Source organism: Conger conger, chromosome 6, assembly GCF_963514075.1.
Source record: "Conger conger chromosome 6, fConCon1.1, whole genome shotgun sequence".
Lineage (NCBI taxonomy): Eukaryota > Metazoa > Chordata > Actinopteri > Anguilliformes > Congridae > Conger > Conger conger.
Genome location: NC_083765.1, coordinates 23847221 through 23874626, shown reverse-complemented (window position 1 = coordinate 23874626; position 27406 = coordinate 23847221). Strand labels below are relative to the sequence as shown.

General features: G+C 43.7%; 2 protein-coding genes across 12 annotated transcripts in view; both read left to right on the top strand.

Moving 5' to 3' along the window:
* The first annotated feature begins 706 nt into the window (after positions 1-706).
* Positions 707-7926, top strand: LOC133130644 (protein phosphatase 1K, mitochondrial-like). 3 transcript variants are annotated; one of them, XM_061245360.1, is made up of 7 exons: positions 707-836; positions 1922-2362; positions 2978-3078; positions 4135-4300; positions 4599-4743; positions 6736-6870; positions 7499-7926. In XM_061245360.1, exons 2-7 carry the CDS (start codon positions 1929-1931, stop codon positions 7628-7630), a joined length of 1113 nt encoding a protein of 370 aa, XP_061101344.1. In that variant the 5' UTR covers positions 707-836; positions 1922-1928; the 3' UTR covers positions 7631-7926. The 3 variants fall into 3 exon arrangements, with proteins under 3 accessions (XP_061101344.1, XP_061101343.1, XP_061101345.1); XM_061245359.1 differs by having other exon boundaries at positions 709-836; positions 1919-2362; XM_061245361.1 differs by lacking the exon at positions 7499-7926 and having other exon boundaries at positions 709-836; positions 1919-2362; positions 5114-6865.
* A 1917-nt stretch (positions 7927-9843) lies between these two features.
* The window catches only part of herc3 (HECT and RLD domain containing E3 ubiquitin protein ligase 3), a 28102-nt gene continuing 10539 nt past the window's right edge, over positions 9844-27406 (top strand). For 2 of the 9 annotated variants that reach the window (XM_061246058.1, XM_061246054.1), the window contains exons 1-14: positions 9860-10057; positions 14650-14938; positions 16779-16938; positions 18578-18654; positions 19626-19847; positions 20564-20655; positions 21164-21294; positions 21886-22028; positions 22492-22581; positions 24194-24273; positions 24873-24997; positions 25209-25268; positions 26092-26203; positions 26947-27136. In XM_061246058.1, coding sequence (XP_061102042.1) covers positions 14662-14938; positions 16779-16938; positions 18578-18654; positions 19626-19847; positions 20564-20655; positions 21164-21294; positions 21886-22028; positions 22492-22581; positions 24194-24273; positions 24873-24997; positions 25209-25268; positions 26092-26203; positions 26947-27136 — 1759 coding nt within the window. In that variant the 5' untranslated portion in view covers positions 9860-10057; positions 14650-14661. The other 7 variants (XM_061246055.1, XM_061246056.1, XM_061246057.1 and 4 more) reach the window with 7 other exon arrangements.

The window sequence follows — 27406 nt, the reverse complement described above, 5'->3', positions numbered from 1 at the left end:
TAAATAAAAAAAGGGGGAATATGAAATGGTTGCCGGGACGAGGACGCAATTGCACGTTATCCCCTCGGATGGTGTGGAAGATGGTAAGGGAGGCCACAAGGAACCCAGTGATCATGGTTTAAGAATGGCAGAGATTTGTTGCTTCTTGGGGCCACCAAGTCTCAAAAAGAACCATGGAACGGCACGTCCATAATGAACTGGACCCTTCCTTTTTGAAAGACTGAGCATAAAAGAAACAAAACCAAGCATCTGGAGTTTGCAAAACCTCGTTGCAAGTATGACTGGAAGAGAGTGTTTTTTGGAGAAATATATTTTTGTTTGAAAAAGCTTTGGCTAATTGAATAATTAGTCAAGCACAATACTTGTGTTACACGTGTTGAAAAACAAAGCTTATGTCAATTATCTTTTAGTTTCCAGTATTTTTTTGCATCTATTAGTTTCCAGTATTTTTTTGAAATCCTTGTGATACCCATGAATGTTTGAATCGCGGCTCTGGTCCATATAGGCTACTCTACGTTACGTAATTCATAAAAATAAGCGCATATTTGCATGCCAGATGTGGACCAAACTCCAAGATGGAAATAGAATGGGGAAGACTCGGACGAGAATAGAATAAAGACGATGGGTTTAGGAATGAGAGTTCTTAAATACAGCTAAAGAAATAAACAAATAACTAAGAAAGTAAGACACTCAGTAGGTGGCGGTAATGCAACAATCTATGTTTGTCAACCGCCATGAAACTCAGAAGAAGACACTGCAGCGCTTTAAAAATGGGTCCTGTATAATTTAGATAGCTGGTTAACGGCCCAGTGCTTTTGGGATTTACTGGACGAAATGTATGAATGCATTAACTTAATTAACTTATCTTGGTTGAGTATTGTTACTGGCGAGTTTCTGACTTGTTGCCACGCGGTTACGGTAAAGTTAGTTAACGTTATTATATTAGCCAATTTAGCTAACATTAGCCAACTGATTGCCTGTTTTCGATCGCAAGCATGTGAGAATTTTAGGAAACAACTCCTTCCTGTGTATGCTATGTAATTCATAATTAGCTAGTAAATATTAGTTATTTTTCCACCTACGTAACGTAGTTATGTTATAGCATTGGAATTGTTGATTGCAGGAGCTAAAGTTAGTTTAATACTAGGATTCGGATTCTGACTACAATAGCTCAGGAACGAGCTCAGAGAACTCGCTACAACCTTAGTATTTACCAAAAACCCTTGTTTTATGCTACTGTCCCAACTACATATTTTAGAGTGGGAAACTTTGGCTTGGGCTCATTTAATCACTTGTATTAAGGGGGAAAATAATAGCTTCTCAACCTTTGAGGAAACTAACACTAAATCTTGCGCCACATAATGAATAGTGCAATTTTAATTTGGGGAGGAATTAATAGCGTTTGCATCTGTCAATAGGACAGCACTAAATCCTAGACCACTTAACAGATGGCCCCCAACTATCTGTGCTACAACTTTCACATTTCAAAATCTAACTTGTTTAATTTTGGCCAATTTTTACTGAGAAATTCAGTTGCTTCACAACTGTCAGTGTGGGGACAGCCAGCACCACTAGAGCTGGTCATACTACAACTTTTTAAATCTGAAGTAGTTTCAGTGAAAAAAAAAATGAAAAAAAGTTTTAGGTCTGCACTGTGCTTGTTCCTTATTTTGTACTGCATTAATATGGTCGATTCCTCTTCGGGCAGCTAAGGTGTTTGAGTGGGACCTGGAAGGTTGGTGGTTCAAGCTCAGTGTAACTAGCCATAATAACATCCGTGCAGCTGTTGGGCCCTTGAGCAAGGTCCTTAACCCCACATTGCTCCATGGTAGATTGGCCCCTGCTTAGTCTAATCAACTATAAGTCACTTTGGATGAAAGTATCAGCTAAATAATTGTAATGTAACATGTCTGTCTAGCAGGTGAGGGATGTCAGCAGTGGCGGCCATTTTCTTGTTCAGGTCCCACATTCCTCCCATTAGAACCCGAGTTCTGCTGACGGTGAGGGCCCTGCAGTTCAAGCCCTGCCCCTTCCACTGTGGCCCCTCCCCCAGACTCAGCAACTCCAGGTTCGACCCCGACGGGAGCGGAAAGCCCACCACATGGGACGCTTTCGGGATCTGGGACGACCGCATCGACGAGCCAATCCTGCTCCCGCCCAGTATCAAGTACGGCACGCCAATCCCAAAAGTCAGCCTGGCGCGAGTGGGAGGGGCCTCGCTGCTGGGCCGGCGCTCAGAGAATGAGGACCGCCTTCGGGCCTCGCAGATCTCCGACGCCGTGCTCTACTTTGCCGTGTTCGACGGGCATGGCGGGTCGCAGGCGGCCGACTTCTGCCACAAGTACCTGGAGACCTACGTCAGGTGGGCGACCTCCTCTTGCCCCTCTTCCTCAGGGATGGGCAAGGTGGGCCATATCTGTTTCTGGATTTCAGACCAACTTCTGCTCTTAATTATTTCATTAGCCCAATCATTTACATGATTTGTCATTTGTAGATATAAACAGCAGCTGATAATTGAATATTGTGGTCTAATTTACAAATCAATCAGTCATGGTTCCATGTGGCTAATTTGCTGGCTGAGCCAGGGTAACTGGTGGCAGCAAAATCCTGCATACCCACGGGCTGGAGCTGCCCATCCCTGCTCTACCTGTGCTCTGTTTTATATTTACTCCCATTATGGTGCCAGAGTTGCAACTGTTAAATTCTAGTTTTTACCAATATTGACTGTTCTGTCTGAAAAACACGTGCACATACACACACACACACACACACACACACACACACACACACACACACACACATACATATGCATGAGCCCATACACATACCCATGTACACACACAAAAACACAGACAAGCAAGCACACACACACACACATATGCGCACACATGCACATATGCACACACACGTATGAACCCCCAGTATGTGTATGTATAGTGTGTATACTATCTATTAATATAATGTATTATCATTTCAGAGATCTAGTGGCAAAGGAGGAAGATCTTGAGTTGGTTTTATCTAAAGCATTCCATGAAATTGACAAAGCCCTGGCAACACAATTAAACATTTCTCCTGATGGTGGGTACTGTTATTACTTGGAAATGCATCTGTCCAATATGGCTGCCACAGAATGAAAGTTGAATTCTGTTAGACAACATATATAGTAAAGCAGGAAATTTAATCATGTTCGCATATTCCAGTCCTGGAGGGCCATAGGATTCTTTGGCTATGTTTCACTTGGGAGTTGCCTTAGGCCAGGGTGAACAGCAAGGGCTGATCTGCTTCTGATTTTGTGGCAACTTCTGCTCTTAATTATTTAATTAGCTAAATAATGTCTTGATCAGACATTTGTATATGCACCAGTTACAGCCGCAGACTGCTAGTGTATCCTAAAGAATGTACTGTGTGCACCCCTGCTTTAGGCCTTGGATAGTCAAACCTGGTCCTCAAATCCAAATCCAAATCCAGCTCCAGCCCTGATTTATTTTCCTAGTTAAGTAAGTGAAAAGTGAGTGTTACTAATTGACTCGACCACACACCTGACTAAAGGTAAAGGAGGGAGGAAAAAGCAACGGTTACTGGCCCTCGAGTGATTTGAGGAACAGGGCTGAAGGGCTTAGAAACAAAGTGTGTGTGTAACTTGCGATGGTGTAAAAAAGGTTTGACACCTATATCCTGTGTGAATAAAATGGCATATGTGCAGTGCAGTGTTAGCCAGGTGAAGTTGCCATTGTGCGTGACTCCCGTGTTAGTGGTCATAGTGTGTGACTGTGTGTCCCTGTGTTAGTGGTCATCGTGTGTGACTGTGTGTCCCTGTGTTAGTGGTCATAGTGTGTGACTGTGTGTCCCTGTGTTAGTGGTCATCGTGTGTGACTGTGTGTCCCTGTGTTAGTGGTCATCGTGTGTGACTGTGTCCCTGTGTTAGTGGTCATCGTGTGTGACTGTGTGTCCCTGTGTTAGTGGTCATCGTGTGTGACTGTGTGTCCCTGTGTTAGTGGTCATCGTGTGTGACTGTGTGTCCCTGTGTTAGTGGTCATCGTGTGTGACTGTGTGTCCCTGTGTTAGTGGTCATCATGTGTGACGGTATGTCACCCGGGTGAATTCGTTGTGTGACTGTTGACCTGGCTTTTGTAGCAACCCTGGCCACTGCGGGCAGTACAGCCACGGTGGCTCTTCTGAGGGACGGTATCGAGCTGGCGGTGGGCAGCGTGGGGGACAGCCGGGCCCTGCTCTGCCGCAAGGGCAAGGCCATCAAACTGACCATGGACCACACCCCCGAGAGGAAGGACGAGAGAGAGAGGTACGCAGCTAAAAAAGGCCTTCAGGCCCATCCACACAACGATAACTCTGTGAGCTTCCACTCTGGTGAAAGATAACAGGATGTATTTTTTCAGTCTCCGTGCTGCGTCCTCTGACATTTTGAACGTGTCGTCCTGTCAATTCAGATAAATTTTGATTAGCTATCAGTGTTTCTATCGTTTCTGCAGCTGGACATATGCTGGATGCTTTTATAGTTATTGTTCTTGTTCTCGTGCAGATGGGCCTTTACTTCTAGTGTTATGTTTTGCAGCCAGTAACAGAGTGCCTGTGTTGTTCAGAGTTAAGAGCAGCGGGGGCTCCGTGACCTGGAACAGTCTGGGGCAGCCGCACGTGAACGGGAGGCTGGCCATGACGAGGAGCATCGGAGACTTCGACCTGAAGAACTCCGGGGTCATCGCCGAACCGGAGACCAAGAGGATTTCGGTGAGTGTTATTCATTTACAAGCAGCTCCACGGTGAGTTATGTTTCACTGCAGGCCAGGGAATTGGCTGTGAGATAATGACCCAGTATGGCTGTCATCAGATTTCCTGTAATGCTTCAGGCATATTATCGTAAGGGTAATTAAAGCAAACACGATGCACCTGACCACAATATGGAGTGCCACAACAAAGGGTCTGAATACTTATGTAAATGAGAGATTGCCATTTTAAATTTTTAATCATTATGGTGTGTCTCATCTTCCGCTTGACAATACCCCCATGGGGTTCAGGTCAGGTGAGTTGGCTGGCCAATCAAGTACAGTAATACCATGGTCAGCAAACCAGTTACTCGTAGTTTTGGCATTGTGGGCAGGTGCTGCTGGAAAAGGAAATCAGCATCTCCATAAAGCTTGTCTGCAGACGGAAGCATGAAGTGCTCTAAAATCTCCAGGTAGACGACTGCGTTGACTCTGGACTTGACAAAACACAGTGGACCAACACCAGCAGATGACGTGGCACCCCAAATCATCAACACTTCTGGACAGGTCTTTGCGTGGTGGCTCTTGATGGACTCCAGCCTCAGTCCACTCTTTGTGAAGCTCACCCAAGTTCTTGAATCGGCTTTGCTTAACAATCCTCACAAGGCTGCGTTCATCCCTGTTGCTTGTGCACTTTTTCCTACCACACTTTTCCCTTCCAGCCAACTTTCCATGTATATGCTTTTGATACAGCACTCTGCGAACAGCCAGCTCTTTCAGCAATGACCTTCTGTGGCTTACCTTCCTTGTGTAGGGTGTCAATGAGTGTCTTCTGGACAACTGCCAAGTCAGCAGTCTTTCCCATGATTGACTGACCAAGTGTTGACATTTCTGTATTATAAATCCTTTTTTTGATTAGTCTTATGTAATCTAATATTTTTATTGGATTTTCATGAGCTATAAGCCATAATAAACAAAAGAAGGCTTGAAATATTTCACTTTATGTCTAATAAATGTAGAATATATGAAAGTTTCACTTAAAATTAGACGAAAAAAAAAGACCTTTTCCACGATATTCAAATTTTTTGAGATGCACCTAACATGTTGGCACCAGACACCACAGGTCACCTCTGCAGGTCAGGGCTGGGGCGTCATGTGAATGACCAACAGCATATTGGGCAGGTGGTCATAAAGTTTCGGCTCATTGGTGTATATACATACACACAAACACACATAATACTGCTGAATTTATTTAATACAAGCTAAATGAAATATAAATAGCAAAATAAATGCTAATTAATGCAAGTTAATGTTGCTTAATCGCAAACAAATAATAGACGTGGTTGCCTCGTCGATATACCAATTTATATACAGTTTTATACTGATTTATTCCCGGAGACCTCATTCTAGGGCTGTGTCTAAATCAGTGCACTTGCTGACAATTGAGTATATAGGGTCAGTGAGCGCTTTATTAGACATATGACTTATTCTTTAGACATCTGCTGCTGTAGCCTATCCACTTAAGAGGTTTGACATGTTGTGTGTTCAGAGATGCTCTTCTGCATAACACTGTTGGAATGTGTGGCTATTTGCGTTACTGTCACGTTCCTGTAAGCTTCAACCAGTCTGACCATTCTCCTCTGACGTCTCTCATTAAGGCGTTTCGGCCTGCAGAACTGCTGCTCACTGGATGCTTTTTGTTTTTCTCTGCCAACTCTAGAAACTGGTGTGTGTGAAAATCCCTGGAGATCAGCAGTTTCTGAGTTACTCAAACCACCCTTCCACGGTCAAAATCATGTCCCAATCTGGCATTTGGTCTGAAAAACAGCTGAACTGCTGACTATGTCTGCTTGAATTTATGCATTTAGTTGCTGCCATATGATTGACTGATTAAATATTTGCATTAACAAGCTAGTGTGCAGGTTTAGGTAATAAAATGGTCACTGAGTGTATATTGTGCTGTCGCAGTTCCACCCTCCATCCTGCAGAGGGCACTCTAACAAACTACTTTTTTCAGATTCATCATGCCCATGATGCCTTCCTGGCTCTCACTACAGATGGGATCAACTTCATCATGAACTGCCAGGAGATCTGTGATGTCATCAGTCAGTGCCACGACCCTAAAGAAGCAGCCCAGCGCCTCACTGAGCAGGTGAATGTGACAGAAATAAAATGGTGCTCACTCTTCTCTGTGTAGTCTGGCAGCAGCTGCTGTATGGTTGATTGCATGAATTACATTCATTTAGCAGACACTCTTATCCAGTGGGGCCTGCAGTAAACATACATGCATTCACCTGATTAATATGAGCAATAGAGCCAGACCTGGCAACCTCATTCCCAGACTGGCAAGCAAAGATGCACCATTGCTCAAGCGCAGGCTAGCTATAGCCTAGTGGCTAAGTTGCTTGACTGGGACCCAGAAGATTGGTGGTTCAACTCCAGTGTCACCACAATAACATCTGTGCAGCTGTGGGCCTTTGAGCAAGGCCCTTAACCCCACATTGCTCATGGTTCAAGAGTCAAATTAACTGTTAGTTGCTTTGGATAAAAGCATGAGCTAAATAATTTAAATGTAATGTAAGATAACTATCATAACCAAGAACAAGATTACGTATTCCTGAGTCTGAACAGAGCAGTATACATTAATTTGATCTGTAATGGTGTAATGTAATGTAATGTACTGTAATGTAGTGTAATTTTGGTTTGAGCCATACATGGCTGAGATGTGCAAAACAGAACATTGTTTTTAAACATAGGCGTGTGTGTGTGTTATTGCCCAGGCTCTGCAGTATGGCTCAGAAGATAACAGCACAGCACTGGTGGTGCCGTTTGGTGCCTGGGGCAAACACAAAAGCCCCCACCTCACCTCCACCTTCAGCCGGAGCTTCACCTCCTCTGGCCGCTGGGCCTGAGAATGCTGCCTCCACAGGACAATGAGGGAAATACACCCACTACACCTTGGCCAAAAGAACTCGAGAGCTTTCAGGACGTGACATATACGTGCATGTGTGCGCGTGTCTGTGTGAGATGGCTGCTTGCAACAGGCTGTATTTTAGGAAGGACAGATTGTACCTCTACTGTACAAGGCCTTACCATCTGAAGATGGAGCCAGTGTGCCTTGCATAACATTTAAAATTTGTTGATGGGGCCAACAGTGCACCTTTTACCCTGGATACTACTGATGCAAAATAAATTCATATACATTTCAGTGTAATAGTCCTGTACCCATTTCTCATGTCCAAACGCCATGGTAACACACAGGATGCTGTTAGCTGGCCCTCATAGAGGCTGACATGGTTACTACTCCTGCTAATCAAACGGGAATGTGCCTTTACTTCCTGGATAAATGTGGTAAATTGCACATTCAGGCAACCGTACAGATGACATTCATTCAGGAGTTTAGCTTTTCCAGTCTGTGCTTGGTTGCTCTTATTTATTTCAGAAGGAAAAGGCATGTGTTTATCAGAACCTACTGGCTGATTCAATGCATTAACATGCACTGAGCAATTTTTCTAAATCAACAAATTCTAAATAAAAAAAATTAAATCACAATATTTCTCTTAACCAGTGCCCCTGGACATCTGGAATTAAAACAACCCCAATACACCACTGACCCAGCACCATATTTCACCGTGGGTATGAGGTGCCTCTCCTTTTAAGTATCTGTTCCAAACATGCCAATGCTGTGTCTGACCAAAAAACAATGGTGCTGTGGTCAGATGAGACCAAAGTCCTGCCTTCAGATCCTGTTAGCTATACCTGGGTATCTATCTCTGTGGGCCAGAGCATTGTTTTGTTTAACTTTTTATGTTTTAATGTATAAAATTACTAGTATTTTGAAATTCAATGTCACATTTTAGTTTTAAAAAACTATAAAATTAAAATAACTATAGTTTGTTGGGCAAACCAGGTTGCTGCTGGATGCAGTGTTTTTGGGCCAGTAGAGGGCGCTACTTGCCTTTGACAAAGGAAACCACTGCCGGTACACAGGGATGGACCATTCTGGTCCGGGAGGACTGTTGTGTGCAGGTTTTGGTTTCAGTTACCCTGCCTAAATGAGCTCATTTATTGTGTACTCCAACACTGACTAAATTAATGTTAAATTAACATTTGCTTTGTCTTTATTGTTAAACATCGACCAAATGGTTCGTTTTTGTGGTTGTGTGTCTATGCTTCTACCAATTAGGAGCCTATTGCTTCACCTCAGTCTTTACATTAATCAGTTAAATTATTTTGTTCTCTTTTAATTCAATTGTTTGCAATATAATGCAATAAGTGAACATGGGGTTTTTGTTCTTCATGGCATGCTGAGCAATTTCTGATAATGTGATTTAAGAGATTAAATAACCCCTCTGAACATGAAAAGTACCTCATTAAGAAAAACACCTTGATAAAATTCCGGGATTGAAACTGTGGTTCAAATACCAGCATACACTGGGGGGCCCCAGGACCGAGGTTGGGAACCACTGATCTTGATATCCCCTTTTGCATCACACAATAAAAAATTCTGATTACAAAAACATTGCAATGTGATGCTGTGTTCCATAGGGCATAATTGGTTGTCCTTTTCACACACAGACACTGTCCTAAAGTAGCACGTGTGCCTGCAGCTGTTCTGTTTCATACACAATACATCATTTGTTTTTGTGTTTGAAGAAGTTTGCCGCACCTGATGTGGAAAAACCCTTACAGTCACAATGACAACACAGAGGTGGCACCCAAAGCGGACATGTCATCATCAAACATTCACAATGTTCACATGCTGCTATTTTCAGTAAATATTTAGTCAGTAAATCAAATGTGTAATATGTTTGCAGATTCTTATCTAATGGGAGGGACAAATTGCTATGTTGTTAAAATACACAGTACCCACACTCCACAAATGCCTTATGGATACAGTATGCAAAATGCGAAATGCAGAAAACTCCCATTCACAAGGCTAAGCAGCATGAGATGTATAAATCCTTTTGAACAGGGGTGTCCAATCTTATCCAGAAAGGGCTGGCGTGGGTGCAGGTTTTTGTTTTAACCCAGCAGTAACACACCTGATTATACTAATGAACTAATCGTGGTCTTTAATCAAGACCTTGATGAGTAGAATCAGCTGTCTTAGTCCTGTGCTAAAACAACAACCTGCACACACACCGGCCCTTTCTGGATAAGATTGGACACCCCTGCTTTAGAACGTGTAGGTAGGCAGCGGTGGTGTGGTCTCACTCAAACCTTGACAGCGTGATCATGTGATCAGTGACGACAGCGATAATCTGTATCATAACTTCCTGGTTATTGTCAAGCGTTGTCAAGTGTGTTTTGAAGAATCAAGAAATGCCTATATACAGGTAACGTCCTTAAAAGCAGATCGCGTTGTTTTTAAGTCTCTTCGATGAATATGTGTATGAGAGCGTCAACCTGTTCATCACGAATTTGCATGTAGTGAGAGGAAAAGGCAAGCAAGACGTCTCTCCAGCTGGCTAGGATGCTAACTGGCTAACGTTAAGGGGTAACTAACTTAGCTACTGTCCCAGCTTAGAGCTAACAGCTAGCTATCGTAGCTTGCAAGCTAACGTGCAATATGGCTGTGATGTAGGTAGTTTAGTTATATGTCAATACCGACCAATTCACCGATCGTGTCCCTCTCTAACAGTAGTTTTGAAATGACGTGGGCGTTGATTGCTAGCTAAATTAGCTACGTCGGTACTACGAGAACTAACTAGCCAGCTAGATTTATGTAGCAGCTGTAAATATTACCTAGCTAACTGCCGAGTTAGTCAGCAGGAATAGTTTATATGAGAAACTAGCTCAAGGTCGTTAAATTAGGTTCAGAGAGATGGAAATGATGTAGCTAGCTGGTAGTTAGCTTTCGTTAGTCCTATCATGACAGTTGCACCGATATTGATACGTCGTGGGTTGTTAATCGAAAGTTGCGCAGACATTGCTAGTCTAACGTTACATGAAATTTACGTAGATAAGGTTTGCTATTAGAAATGTGAATTTAACATTGCACAGCTGTCATTGCAAGCTTGTCAATCTAATTGACTAATGCATAGATACAGAACTTTCACGACCTGCTAGATAGATTATAGCTAGCTAGCTATAATCTAATTAACGTTAGCTGTGTTAACAGAAAGACGTTCTGCGTGGATCTGGATTCATCTAGATCACAGATTTCTTTGATGTTTGCATTCATTCGAGGTGAGAAGTTAAAGGCAAATCTTTGGGACTCGAGGATCGTGTTCGCTAAACTGGCTAGCTACCAGTGACGTTTTATGTCGCCTGACCAATACTAGCTAATCAGATTTCCGTGTAGTGCATGGACTCTTTACTCAGCGAGGTGTGTTTTTTGATGGCATGCACTGTTAAAAAGCGTCATGATTGCTAAACTGTTCATCAAGCGTTGTGTTTATGTTAGGTCCTAAGACGCAATACAAATTACTTTCCGAATACCGCTCTGTAATTGGTATGTCAAATAAAATGTTACCTCACTCATTCCAGAGATGCACAAACTAATGATATAATAACATGTAGGCTTTGTGTTGATTCGTTTGGAAGATCCTATTGGCTTTCTATCCTGATGACTCATGCCTCATGACATTGAGGCAAACGCATTTCACCAGAGCAACAGCTGCAAGTAACTGTTCGCTGTATTACAACACTGAAAACATTTAATCTATCCTGATGAACAACTGGCCTAGCATCCTGAGGGAGGGAACGCCGAGTGCTAAACCACAGGGTTCGTCTAGCAGCCCCGTTCCCACAATAACTTAACTAAACCGTAGCCTTCCAATTGTTTTCTTTAATAGCTGTGAGTTCTGGCCTGCGAGTATGTTTTGGAGGTTACAGTTGGCAGGTTATTGTGCTACTAGGAAGAAAATGCCCTCATCGCAACACGAATTTGAGGTTTTTCTTGTCATTCTAATAACAATAACACTAATATTTCCATCTGTAATAGGTGCTAGGTTAGATTTGGAGGGTGAAAAAATAAAAACAACCACATTTGATAAATATATCAAATGCCTTTCAATGAAACCCTCCTACATACAACTTTTAGTGTGATATAGGCCTAGCTCATCGCCATTGAATTTGAATTTGCTGTAATTCTTGACTTGAAGCATGTGCTGCTTTTACGGCATGTCTACCTTGTTAACACCCATTATAGTGTTATGTGTCAGGTGGCTCGGTGCAGTGATAATTTTTATAATACAATAACTGAAGAGCACCTACAGTAAGAGCCGCGAACAGATTTCAAGTAGGCTCAACACATCGTGCCAATTCACTGCACGCTGTTGGGTTCCGTACTGAGTGAGTGTTGAGATGGCAGGGAACTGCAACATGCATCCATTATGTGGGTGTGTACGTGAGCAACTGCTAACCACCAATTAAAAAACATACATTCATTTATTAATTGATTTCCTTCGAGCTGTTTCCTGTAGAACTGCAAAAGTTAATTACACTTTACAGTAAGATGTTTTCTGTAGTGATACAATACTCCATTGTTTGTGTAAACAAAGCATTTCCTGTTGGCATACGGGAATTAATTACATTCTTGTAGGATGTTTCCTGTAGAACTTCACAAAAGTATTGTGGGAGATGCAATGATACGGTAGCAGACTCTTATGCCAAGGTGTCAGTGGGAACAGGTGAAAGCTTATTATTTTGGGCCTTTTTGTTGAGCAAAGCAATTCTTAATGCAAATGCATTTTTTCCTGGCAAAATGCCTTCGAGTGGCCCTTCGGCATGGCATTGATAATAATATGTTTGTTAATAATATCCTCGACTTTTCCTACCACTAAAGTGTACCTACTGCTTAGTTTGCCTAAAAGCTGAATCGTACCTATCACTGTATCAAGCCTGGTCTTGAAAACTCCCAGTGTTTCTGCCTCATTTCAGTTGTGTCACAGGTGACATAACATGTTCCTGTGGAGGTGGATTCAAGAAACCGCAGAAGAACAGGCCAACCACTGAACGTATTTGATCCTTTGAGAAATCTCTCTGTGTGAAGGTGGTCATGCCCGACATATATTTTCACACAATGGACATTATTTTCACGTGAATGAATGTGTTTTACATTACATTACATTACGTGGCATTTAGCAGACGCTCTTATCCAGAGCGACGTACAACAAAGTGCAAATCAATCACAAGAACAAGTGCAAAAGTAGACCTGAGAGGACAGTACAGTCCCAGTCCTAGTGTAAACATACAGAAATTCAGAACCCTTGAAGAGTACAATCAGCTTTCAAACTAGCATACCACTGTTGGCAGCTAGAATACAACAACAGTCAATAAAACAACAATACCTATACAAGTAACAATATCTATACATAAGTACCATTATGGTCTAAGGCTAATCACAGTGATTGTGAGTTGGGGAGGGAAAGGTGTAGCCTGAAGAGATGGATCTTCAGTCTGCGCTTGAAGGAGGTCAGAGACTCTGCCTTTCTGACATTCACCGTTCATACAAGAGTGAGGTTTTTCGGATCTCTATAATGTTTATTCTGAAGCCATTCTAAGATGCTTATAGAACGATCTGTGTGTAGGTCAGGGGTGGTCCTTCCTGATCTACAGTACTGTATGTCTGGAGCCCACATGAGGATTGCATCAGCCATTTTTTGAACATAACTAAAATAATTTCAGTTTTCTATGATTTTTGTAGATAAAGTATGTACTAATTACTTTATAGATTCTCAGCGTTATAAGTCATAACATATTGAAAATATTAATCCAGCTCACAATGAATCCTTATGCCTTAACATAGGACAACATTGATGAGGCAAATGTGCATGTTTCATGGAGAGTTTAATTTTAGAATCTGTAAACGTATCAACGTACCAATCACTGTATGGATCAAAAGGCATTGCTTATCAATATTTTTTGCACAGCTCTAGGTATGGCAGAGGTATACCTGTGAGAGGTGGTATTATATTTTTGGGTTCTGATGGATTATATTGTCAATGGTACGACATCGTCGAGAGCAATTGGGGGTTTGGTGTCTTGCTCAGGAACACTTTGACACACCCAGGCTGGGAGATCGAATCAGAAACATTCAGACGAGCACTCTTAGCTCCTAAGATAATGTCACCCCCCCATGTTGTGTTCTGGTAGAGCTAGGTGACGTTGTATTGACTGGTTCCGATAGACCTGGGTCATTTTGTACTGGTTGGTTCTGATAGAGCTGGCTCATGTTGTCTTGGTTAGTTCTGATTAAGCTGGGTGGTGTTGTACTGGTTGGGTCATGTTGTACTGGTTGTTTCTGATCACCATGAAAAGCCGTTTGCCCCCAGGTTGTCTGGGCTGTTCACCTTGTCTCCCTTGTTTAGCCATTGCTTGGACTGGGTCCAGGGGATTGTGGGTAGGCAGGAGACCGTGGCATTACTTAAGCAGGATTACCAGGGCAGGGTTTTATTTAAATGTGCTCCAGGTTCTCTGTCTTTATATAGCACATCACCACTTCAGCACTTTCATTCTCACAATGTAATAACAATTCATGACCTTGGAATTATAAGGGTCTGTCTGCATCTTGACTAGTTCTGATATTGAGCTTCAAAGCTATCACGTCCTAACACAGCGAAACCGAAACCAAGATGCACTATGACAGACACCCTAAAAGTACTCTGAATGTACAATATCAAAATCCTATCAAATTGCTCTATAAACAACATATTTATGACACAATTCTTTGTCAAAATGTCAGAAAAGGTAATTTTATGAAAAGCATTTTGGATTTTGCTTTTAACAGTGAGGGTGGGGGAGCTCACCTGAGAGATGTGTACTTTCCACCTGGGTGACGCACAGCGGCCATTTTGTGCCGGAATACTTGGCACACCTGACCCGCTGTGTGTGGAGATGGAGGGGATTTCCAGCCAGGTGGACAAAATGAAAGTATCAAACTGATCAAACTGAAACTCACAAACTGACGTCCGTCTCCCGGCAGAGTCCCGTGCGGATGCGAGCTGAGCCGACGCCCCCGTGTGGTGTGAGGAGGCACTGCGGGGCGATGTTGTGGTGCTGGGGCAGCACGGCGGATGGGCAGCTGGGCCTGGGCGAGGGCGAAGGCTCGGTCCCGCAGCCGCGAACCTGCCGCGTCTTCACCGGCCGCGGACTGAGGGAGGTGGCCTGCGGACACCGCCACTCCCTCTTCCTGTTGCATGATGGGAGTGTGTACACCTGTGGCTCCAATAGCTGTGGGCAGCTGGGCACCGACAAGCCAGGAGGCACCCCAGGTACGAGATCAACACATACCCACAATGCACTGCTGTATGACTCATATCAATAACGGCTTGTCCACACCAAAAACTATAACTGTGGATGGGTCTTAACAGTAGGGCAAATTCTCTGACCGGAAGGTTGTCTCATAAAGATAGGGCAGCCTGTAGCGTAGTAGTTAAGGTACATGACTGGGACCCTCAAGGTTGGTGGTTTGATCCCCGGTGTAGCCCCAATAAAATCACAGCTGTTGAGCAAGGCCCTTAACCCTGCATTGCTCCAGGAAATTGTCTCCTGCTTAGTCTAATCAACTGCAAGTCGCTTTGGATAAAAGTGTCAGCCAAATTACATGTAATGTAATGTAAAAAGATCTTCAAATGAACACAGTAATTTGTTTCATACAATTTTAGGTCCTTATTATCTTGTTTGTGGGTTTCCCTTTTCATTTATTAATTAACCAGTGAATTAAACATCAAACCTGCGCAGATGGATTAGTGTAGCCTTGCTCAGAAGCCAGTTTGAGAGCATGCTCGATAAAGATGTGGTGTCTGTGTGTGAAATGAGATGAGGATTGTGGATATTCACACAGACTGGCAGTCTGACGCATGCTGTAACGGAGCAGGAGGGGACAGCTTTACTGCGCATTACTCCTGGCTCTTAGCATAGATCCTGTAATCCCAGGGAAAAGGCAGGCTGCGTGCGGAGGCGCTATTTCCAGAACTTTCTTTAGATGTACTCTAATGGCATTACAGGTAAGCATTTGAAAGTATTTTATCATTCTCACATAAATACTTGCCCAAAAACAGTTTGAAAATACAAAAAAATGGATACAAAAAAATGGTTGACCTGCACCTGGCTCTTCAGTTTTGACTCAGGAAGTCTGTTATTCATGTAACAAGTGTTGACCGCATAAAAAAAGATCTGTCGTCTGGCAGTCGGAAGGTTGTCGGTTCGAATCCCCACTCTGGGCGTGTCAAAGTGTCCCTGAGCAAGACATCTAACCCCCAGTATCTCCTGACAACCTGAATGCTGCCTTGCATGGGAGCCTATCGCCGTTGGTGTGTGAGTGTGTGGGAATAGGTGAATGAGAGGCACCAATTGTAAAGCGCTTCAGATAAAATCTCTATATAAATGCAGTCCGTTTACCATTTAAATCATTCGCACTCTAAAATTAATTTTCAGGCTGTTAAAGTTGAATTATGCTATTTTTTTATTTTATTTTTTTACAAATGCAGAATGGACATCTAGCACAGACGTTTCAGCTCTGCCATCCTCAGTACGCAGTACTCTGCCATCAGTACGCAGGTTGGCCAGAGCCAAGACGGAAGCGACTCAAGAGCTGGCCATCTGGGTACTGTGGACTAGTCTGTGGCTCTGATACAGAACCTGTCAGGCTCGGTAGAGGGTTTCCATGGTAACAGTGGAACACAGAGCGCCGGGACACCTGTTAGAACGAGAGGCTGAGAGCCACACTTGGCGCAGGGCAGTGTTGTGTTTTTTGGGTGAGCCTTGTGGAAGGGTGTAAACGTTTGGCGTGTGATGTGGTGACCAAGGCCCCAGGAACTCCACTCCACTCCCAGACTCAGGAACCCCAAGACATGAGACGGCCACAGCAGGTCCAATCAGCGACTATTTATTTACCAGTGTACACAGTGAGAGCTTCTCAAGGGCAGTCCAAGAGATCTCGAATGAAACTTCATGATACATCCGTCTTTATTGACATTCCTTGGTCACTCCCATTAGAATGTATCCACCAATTACTACTCTCCACGTTGGCAAGCACCCATCTCTGACCATTTTTGTCCGGTTGTGTAATTAAAGGGAGCTGAGGTGGGTGTGTTTGCCCCCCCCTCTCAGAGCTGGTGGGGGCTCTGGACGCCCAGAAGATTTCGGGAGTGGCCTGTGGGCTGGCCCACTCGGTGGCGGTGAATGAGCAGGGCCAGGTGTTCACCTGGGGGGCCGGCGGCGGGGGGCAGCTGGGCCTGGGGACGACAGAGGAGGTGGTCAGGATACCCAGGTGAGCCGACGCCCGTTTCTGCACAGACAACATGCAGGTTTCAGAGTTCAGCCTGATTCATGCTTTATCACAGAAGTCTTGCAACAAACGTCACAGGACAAAAATGAGAGTTTCGCACAACGTTTTGTGTTTATACTTCGGTGAAGATCTGTGATGAGGGTTCCGTTGTCTCTCTGGGAAGGAGACTTCTGACAGCCCATCTCCTGAAAGTGTTTTTATATATTTATTTTATTATTTTTTTATTTATTATTATTATTATTATTTTTTAAAGAAGTGTCTATGACAATGACTTTCGGTTTTCCATCTGGCCGATTCCACCAAATTGACATTGCACAACAAAGTATGACATATTGTCTGCTGCATAACAAAATTCTACAAATTCTCATCATACGTTACTTTTGACAAAGTGTAAATCAGGCTTTAGAACTCACAGGTGAGTGGGGTCAGTCCCAGCATACATTTCACCTGTGCAGGTTACAATAAAACAAAAAAATTCTGCAACACTGTGACTGTCTGTGCTTGTGACTTCATTGGTGAAAATTATATCTCTGTTCTGTGCAGAGCCTTGTCTCCTGACAAAGGACAGAGATGTCCAAAACAAGGTCATCCCTGCTGAAAAAACAAGCTAGGTTTTGAAACAGCTGGTAGCTGATTGACCAGCAGCTCAGACCAGCTCCCAACAATGCATGTTTTGACCAGCTCAAGCAATGTTTTGAAACAGCTCAGTTCAGACATGCTAGCAGCACTAGCTGCCCAGCTCATACCCAGCTAGATCAGCTTCTTGACCAGCTTGACCAGCTACATTTTCAAGCTGGTGAAACTGGCATAGCTGGATTTTACAGCAGGGATTTTAATCAATGAACTGCAAGCACTGCAGTCGACTGTGTTGCAGAGTTTATTTTGTTTTACCCGTGGCATCTAGTCATAGTCCGGTGTGTAAACTCATCATTGTTATCCTGTGGAGGTTACATCACAGCCTCTGATCTGAATGTATCTCCGCACAAAAAGATCCAATCCAATATGGCATCATGCCCCTGTTACAATGGCCTGCTGTGCTGTAAACCTTCCTGTCTCCCGTTGCAAACAGTGGACCTCTCTGTTAATGAATACCACATTTTATTATACTCATAATCACATTTGACTAAAATATTGAGCTTTATTCAACAACACTGCCAGTCAAGACCTCCATGGAGGCTTCCTTCATATAAATTAATAATAAATAATAAATTACAATTTAAATGTTATTTAGCTGACACTTTCATCAAAATGACTTACAGCTGATTAGACTAAGAAAGGGCTAATCCCCCCAGGAGCTATGTGGGGTTAAGGGCCTTGCTCAAGGGCCCGACAGCTGCACAGATCTTATTGTGGCTACTCCTGGGCTTCAATCACCAACCTTCTAGGTCCCAGTTAAGCACCTTAGCCACAAGGCTACAGGCTTCCCCTGTCATATCTAACATAACATAGAGTATGGCATATGGACTGAAGTGCATTATTTTGTTGATTCTGCATGTTTTATTGTTGTTTTTGTGATTTCTCACCTCTTTCTCAATCTCTTTAAATAGAGCTAGGAGACCCAGTTTTGTACTTGTTTTGTGTTTTTGAACAAATGGAGTCATTTTCTCTTTCAAACTTTTAGGTTGATTAAAAAGCTGTGTGAACATCGAATTTCTCAAGTCATGTGTGGCAACCAACACTGTATAGCACTTTCTAAAGGTAGGAAATGGTGCTGATTTTCTCTGATGTAATATAAATGTCAATATGATTCTGTATGACCACTCCAATATACTGCTCATTTTCAGGTGAGGTAATGCGTCTTAAATCATCATGAGGAGCTTCTGTATATGCGTTCAGATATGATTTGAGTTTATGCTTTTTTTTTTTTGGTAAGAATATGAGGTCTTGTATATGCATAAACATATGATATAACGCAGTGGTCCTCACTCCTGGTGCTGGAGAGCTGCAGGGTGTGCTGGCTTTTGTTGTTACTCAGCACTTAATAGATCAATTAAAGCAGTTAAGTACACATTTAATACACCTCACCTGATTTCTTGGGTCTGATATTAAGGCAAAAACACCCTGCGGCTCTCCAGGACCTGGAGTGAGGACCACTGATATAAGGTTATGCATTTAAATAGACATGATATGAGATTATGTTTGTGTGTTCAGATATGATTTGAGGTTATGCATTTTTAATGATAATGATATGAGGTCTGGAATATGCATAAAGATATGATATACGGTTATGCATTTAAATAGACATGATATGAGCTTATGTTTGTGTGTTCAGATATGATTTGACATTGTGCATTTGTCATGATAATGATAACATAACATAACCTAACATAATTATGAGAACAGGCTATTCAGCCCAGCCATGCTTGCATTTTTCCTACCACTAAAGTGTTCCTAATGCTTATTTGCCTAAAAGCTAAATAGTATCTTGCACTGTATCAAGCCTGGTCTTGGAAAAACCCCTCTGCTATATGACCTGACAAGCTACTCCACACAGTGATTACTGTGTGAAAAAATACCTCCTAATATCTGTGCGGTATTTATCCTTCCATTTATGCCTCGTTCTCCTAACCGAGCTCACCCTGAAGAATGGCTGGGAGTTGACGTTGTGATGTCAAGTTTCGTACAGGCACAGGGATACGCTGTGAGATACTGCACTGTGCTCTCCTCAGATGGACAGCTGTTCACGTGGGGTCAGAACGCCAGTGGCCAGCTGGGTTTGGGGAAGGGCAGACCGTGCTGTCTGTCCCCCCAGCCCCTGAAGTCCCTGTCGGGGATCCCCCTGGCCCAGATCACCGCAGGGGGGGACCACAGCTTCGCCCTCTCCCTCTCTGGAGCCGTGTTTGGCTGGGGCAAGAACAGCGCGGGACAGCTGGGCCTTAACGACGAGCAAGGTCAGAGGTCAAAGCCTTCACCGCCTCAATGTTGGGCGGTACAAAGTGGCAGTGGCGGTACATACTTAACTATACACTCAGTGACCACTTTATTTATTTTTTTTGACTTCTTGGTCTTCTGCTGCTGTAGCCTATCCACTAAGCCTATGACGTGTTGTGTGTACAGAGATACTCTTCTGTATACCACTGTTGTAATGCGTGGTTATTGGCGTTACTGTCACCTTCCTGCCAGCTTTGACCAGTCAGTGGACAGCACTGTCGCCGCACTGTGAGGAGGTCCTTGGTTTGAATCCCTGGTTTGAATCTTTGAATTTAGTCAAATTTTAATAGGGGCTCAAAACTATAGTATAGCAGTCATTTTGATTGGTTGAAAAGGTAAAAGGTCGATCATGCCATATGGCACTCTTGGGTCTGGTTTTTTAGAAAGAGGAAACTTGTGTATATGCAGTTAACGTTGCATTGTCAGAAGTAATCATTGCATGAAGTCACTATTCATTTACAATTGGAAGGGCGTTCAGCTGCATGTTAAAGCAGTTAATCATCGGATCGGCTCAGTGGTTGATCATCGATCAGCTCAGCAGTTCATAATCGATTGGCTGAACGGTTGATCATGTACATGGTGGTCTCTGTTGGTGGGCTGCTGTATTAGGAGCTGGGGGTGTGGGAGGCTTGCAGCTGAGAGTGAAACGTGTCCGTTTGTCTGCCCCTCTCCTCAGACCGGGCCGTCCCCTGCCATATAAAGTTCCTGAGGACACAGAAGGTTGTTTACATCAGCTGTGGGGAGGAGCACACGGCCGCCCTGACAAAGGTATGCTCAGATATGGACTCCGCTGTATACAAAACGTAAGTAATTGGACAGTAGGACGATTTCTCTTCTTTTGGCTCTATACTCCCGCACATTGGATTTGAAATTAGAAATGAAATGATGAATAATGAAGTTACATTTACATCCATATCTGATATTCCACACCCATAAATAAGATCTGCCGTGTCTGCTGGGGAGAAAGAGTGTAAAGCCTCTTCTTTGAGTTCACATTGTGGCACTCTTCTTTTTTTGCTTTGTATTCTCTCTCTAAGCGCTAAGTTCTTCTGCTCATTTGAATGCCATCCAGGGCCTTTATATGAATAAGGAAATAATAATAATAATAATAATTTATTTAGCTGATGCCTTTATCCAAAGCGACTTCCAGTTGATTAAACTGAGCAGGGGACAATCCCCTCTAGAGCAATGCAGGGTCAAGGACTCTGCTCAAGAGCTGTGCGGATCTTATTGTGGCTACATCTGGGTCCCCTTCTCTCCTGTCTGTCTCTGGCAGGACGGGGGCCTGTTCACGTTTGGGGACGGATCGCAGGGACAGCTGGGGCACGACTCCACCAACAACGAGCTTCTGCCTCGCCGGGTCCTGGAGCTGATGGGCAGCGAGGTCTCCCAGATCGCCTGCGGCAGGTACTGTAGGCCCCGGGCCCCGGCACAATACAGAATCCGTCGCTGAAGAGAGGAGTCCACTCGCTTTCTCTGCCACACTCTGCACCCCTTTAGTAGACCAGCTGTGGAAGCCAGCTCAGACATGCTATTAACTGCACATTCTAATGCTGATGTCACAATGACTACTGGTAATTGAGTTCTGGAACACTGGCCTGGAAAAAACATTCCAAAAAGCCCACTCTTCACAGGGCCGCTGGCAGTAAACACAGCTGATCTCAAGTTATCCTTTGCCCCTGCTCCCTGCAAACAAAGGGGATATTCTCTGCTTCTGTATAACCATGAAACAAATTTAGTTTGCTGTATATTAATTGCACCCCTGTGATGGATTGGCAACCTGTCCTGGGTGCATTACTGCCTCTTGCTCAATGCATGCTGGGATAGACCCAGTCCCCCTACCCCCCCACCTCCCACTGGGACCTTTCGCATAGGCATATGGAAATGATGTTTTGGCCTGGTATGTGTTTGCATTCTAAGCTCTGGTCTCATTGCCCTGTCCAGTGCATTTAGTCGTCCTGCTGATGGAGCTGTGTTTGTGTTGGGTCTCCCCTGCAGAAGCCACACCCTCGCCTTCGTGCCTTCCTCTGGGCTGGTCTACGCTTTCGGCTGCAACAGCAAAGGGCAGCTGGGCACAGGAAACAAGGGCAACGCACAGAGCCCACTTCCTGTCACCCACATAGGAAGTCCCCGACGGTCAGGTGACCACCCTGCTGCCTGCACACTCCCGTTTGGTTGGCTGGCTGGCATTCTCTGCCTGGTGCCAAAATTACTTTACATTACATTACATTATTGGCATTTGGCAAACGCTCTTATCCAGAACGACATACAGTTGATTAGACTAAGCAGGAGACAATCCTCCCCTGGAGCAATGCAGGGTTAAGGGCCTTGCTCAAGGGCCCAACGGCTGTGCGGATCTTATTGTGGCTACACCGGGGACCTTGCGGGTCCCAGTCATGTACCTTAACCACTACTCTACAGGCCGCCCTATATGTGTACTTCCACTATCTGTTACTTTGTGCGTACTTAATTTATGAGGGGTCCAACCTTCCGGGTCCAAGTCATGAGCCTTAGCTTCTAGGGTGAAATGTATTTTATCCAACTGTGTTGAACACTGGACCTGAGCGGTAGGATATGAGAAGTCTTCCGAATGCTTTTTTTTAGGAAGTCAGAATGGTGCACTCGGGAGGTCCTGGACAGCCATGTTCAGGGACGTCGGCAGGCGTGTTTTTCCTTGGAGACATTCAGCTAATGGTACAAATGAGAGGGAACATTCCCGTCCTCCACATTCCCGTCTGTCTGAACCTGTTCGGACCGCTTTGCTGCAGGGGAGAGGGAATTTGGAGTTTAAGTGGCTTGTCTGTAAAGTATGCCAAGTTTTATGGGATTGCATTTGTGCCTGAACCCTTTTACAGGACAATTGCACGGTACCTGACGCGACGTGCAGGATATTTACGTGGTCCCAAAACAGCTACATGCAAAATTAACTATTTTTCACTTATTATATGTTTATGCTTCTGTGAACTTGTCTTTGGAAAGTGCTACATAAATACACTTTACTTATTGAGACTTGTGTTTGCCTTTATAACCATCAGGAGGAATTTAATAACCGGATGAGTCTGTATGATGAAGCTGTATTGGACTTCACCACATAAGTATCCTCCATTCCAGACGTCAGTCACTGTAGATTGCCTAACAGTGGATTAAAATGCCAAATCTTCTGTGTAAGATTACTGACTGGAGGAGGACACCTGTAGGGGGGATATTGTGTTTGGCAGGAGCTTTAGTGGCAGAGACTGCTCTAATTTGGGGATGTTTTATGGATAATGGTGTTTAAGGTGACACTGCATGTGTGAAGTGTGAGAGGTGAGCTTCACCAGAGGTGGAAAATCCTGGTTCATTAAGTAAATGCAGTATTTTGTTCCAATCACCCGAATTAGCGAATTGGCACAAATCATCAGACAGGAGACACGACTAAGTGAAATGAGGTGGCTGAGTTTGTGGCTGAGAAACACTTGGCAGAATTTTCTGACCCCTGGACTTTCCACCTCTTTCTCTCTCTTTTTTTCTCTCTCTCTCTCTCTCTCTCTCCTCTCTCTCTCTCTCTCTCTCTCTCTCTCTCTCTCTCTCTCTCTCTCTCTCTCTCTCTCTCTCTCTCTCTCTCTCTCTCTCTCTCTCTCTCTCTCTCTCTCTCTCTCTCTCTCTCTCTCTCTCTCTCTCTCTCTCTCATTGGCTAGAATCACCACCTCCAGTAGGAGGCCCCTGTATATGAGTTAATAATTTGTTTGAAGTTTATTCATCTCATATCAGTCTAATCATGGTCAGTTATGAGCCTGAACATTAACACAAGTAGGCAAGTATTTTCTTGTATCTTTTATACAACTCGGTCGTATCCACTGGAGCAAGATCCTCTTCGTTCCAAAATCCCAAAGTAAATGTGACCTGAAAACCAAAACAACAGCTGAACTGTAGTTCATAACTTAGTGGGCTATGATGACTAGTTCAGTTACATAGCTAGTTACATAGTCTGCTGCACAAAGATTTCTTATTGATATGCAGCAGCTCCCTGTACTCTTTAGAAGAACACTAGCTAACGCTATTCTGTGCACTAGTCTTAAACAAGTTTGAGATCCCAGCAGTCAGTCACAAAGCGTAGATCCATATTCTCTTGGCTGGCAGTGTAATGGATCGTTTTGGGAACTCTGCTTGCATAAATACCTTTAATTGCCTGCGTATATATGCGTACATGTGTATATTTGCTGGGTATTTACAGTGTTAGATGTAGATTAGAGTATTAATTGACTGGATGTACAATGTTATGTGTCACTGTACATATGTATTGGCTAACTATTTCCCTGTTTTCTAGCTCTTGACACAGAGAGGTGCAGTGTTAGCAGAATTCATTGTGGAGGGGACCACAATTTCCTGTTGTACTGCAGTCGGGAGGTAAGTCAATGTGATTTTCAGATCATCCTCGAGGCATTGATAAAGGCGTGGTGCATTTTTCATTTTCATACCGTTTCCTGTCGTTTCGCATGTTTTGCTCCTATAAGTCGGTCAAATATCCTCCCCAAATGGGTTCTACTGTGGAATTGTTGGCTTGCAGGGTCCTCTCTCTCATTCTGTCAGGGGCAAACAAAAGTAATCCCTTCATATTTAGTCATTTTCTTCTTCTCCAGAATGAATTGCATGTAATGGTAACTATGAATGCCAGTTGCTTCAACAATTGCTGTAAATAATTGGGTTTCAAAATGAATCAGAGGGTTAGTTTGACAAAAAGGCCAATTCTTTGTTAAATATGAATGAATACATCACTGTATTCTGTAAGCTCAGACCAGTGTGATGGTCTGACAGGGTCTTTAGGGTAGATGAACAGGTTTGTAACTCTGGAACACACTGATTGGACAGGGTACTGGGAATTTGTATATTTGTCTGGAGAAATGCAAATCTTGCAGTCTCGTAATGCATGTGGTGTAGGTGATATTTTCAGCCATTTTGAATGACTGTGAAACTGAACTGGTTTTTATCTCTCTTTCCTTCTACAGAGCTCTCCTGCCCCCGAAGACTTCCGCATCATTAATTCCACAAAAAGCATCTCCGTAATTAATCAGGAAAGTTTAAATGCCTGGAGGGTGAAACTCCTTGACGGCTCAGATTCCAGTATAACTAAGTGAGCGTTCAAATACCGCCTCGATCACTGTGGTTGTGGGAGATCCCATCTTAACTGCCTGCATGAACTTTAAGCGAATAAATAATTTGAATATGAATGATTATTTACTGTCCTGTTTTCAAAGTGTACCTTCCAAGATGGCATCTTGCCTGTACTCCCTGTAATATCTCAATGTTTTGACTTTGCTGTGCTGTGTTGTATTGTTTTTTAGTGACATCATCCTGCTCCTTTCTTCAACTGCCTGTTGGAACGCCAGCTTCCTGGATCTAAGGTCAGAATTTAGGCCCCGGCTGACTGTTCCAACAACAGATGGGGGAGGTGGTCCTCCATGGATGCATAAATAAATTAGTTACTTTGAAACAGTAAATTTAACACAGAGAGTGGACACTGTGGAATAGCTTGCCAGGTCATAGAGTGGAGGCAGAAACACTTGGGGTTTTCAAGGCCTTGCGGTGCTAAATACTATTTAGCTTTCAGGCAAATTAAGCATTAAGTAAACTTTAGTGGTAGAAAAAGGCAAGTAGTGCTGGGCTTAATGGCCTGTTCTCGCCTGTATGTTATGTGCTGTTATGTTAAATGACCAGATGAACTGGGGGTACAAATACAAAAAATCTGAACAAAAAGGCTCTGGCCGAAAAGCTTAGTGTTTTATTGTACTGCTCTGTTTAAACTGATTGAAGGGGAAAGCATTTGAAAGTGCTTCCACTTTCTTACCTTTCTATTTACACCAGTCACATGGTTTTCACACGGCTGGGGTTACATTTCACACTGGACCCCACAGTGTCCCTGTGGAACGCCGGGCCATAGTCAGTCACACGACACATTCCCATGTGCCCGGTTTTAATCTGCTGATGTGTGTGTTGTGATAATTCTGCCCAGACCTGAACTGTACACAGATTCTCCTGCCAACTTTGTGGGATTTGTCTGCCTTGCTGATTCAATGTGAGATAAACATACTTTCATGGGAACAGCTCTCTTAAGTTCTTGGCATATCAGTGTCCTCTATGCAGAAGAGAACAGTAACTACTGTTTTGACCCAATTGTCCCCACAGTACTACTGTGTTTAAGATGCTGATTATGTGTTTGCTCCCCAGCGATGATGGACACTTCAGAACCAACCCCAAAATTCCTGGGATTGATCTGAAATCTGTGAAGGTGGTATTTGACACCCTGATGAAGCCCGCATTTTCAAGGCTGCTGGAACAGGTACTGTACTTGCAAAATCACCATACCATAGAGTTCTTTGTGTGTTTAATCACGATACCATAGAGTGCTCTGTGTGTTTAATCCAAGTGGCCAAAACCAAGCTTCTTTTTTGATGCTCATTTCCTGGTCATGCTGAGAGACCCTGTGCTTTCTAGCACCACTGCGGTTGGCTCCAATATAGATCATTCAGACCCATGTTCAATGTAAAGTCAATGGTACAATTGCAGTCAAAAATTTTTCCCCCACAAGAAAATGTAGTCGCTATCTGTGTTTTTCCTTCATCTAATGCCTCCCCATATGCTGATTTTCTTTAAGTTATCTTGTTAGTAGAATAAGACAGAAATACTTTGTGGACTACGTCACTCTCTCTCACATGCTCAGTGGAGGAGCCGCACTCCATATTGTGCAGGCTCCACATTTTACAACATGGTGGCGCCAGTAAACTTGACTTTCTGGGCTTCAAAACACTTTTCACAAGTCCATGAATAGTCAGTGGGTGACGTAACAGGCACTTGGTCCATATTCTTCCACAGTCTTTGGTTTAATCATGCCTTCACTGTCCTCCAAACACAGAGGAAAATACCATAGAGTTCTGTGTGCCTAATTCCACCTTTCATGTCCAGACAGAAGGCCTTTCTCATCCCCCAAGCTCTCTTCACCAAGCAGTGAAAATCTCTTCAGTTCTATAAAATGAAGGCCGTGCTCTTTTGAGGTTAAGTGGTGTTGTTCTGAATCTCCTGCAGGCCACAAAGAGTTTCGAGAGCCTCCTGATTCCCCAGCTGCCCCCGTCTCCTCCGGACGTAGAGGCCATGCGGATCTACCTGATCCTGTCCGAGTGCCCGGTCCTCCAGGACTCCAAGTACTACATCACCCTGACCATTCCCCTGGCCATGGCCATCCTCCGCCTGGACACCAACCCCAGCAAGGTCCTCGGTACGCCCTTCCTGTTTTAGGATGGGTTGCATTAACTCCCCTTCACCAGTCTCTGACTCATTTAAAATGCATGTTGTCCAAGCATACATTATTTGAGTCGGGCATCCGGTAGAAAAAACCTGCATACCACAAAAAATTCATACATCAAAAAATGTATAAAGCACCAATGTCAAATTGAAATTTTCTGATGCACCTTGCATGCTAGATGTCTGTATGCTAGTGTACCATTGGCATTTGTGACAGTACTTGTTCATTACCTGAGCAGGTTTG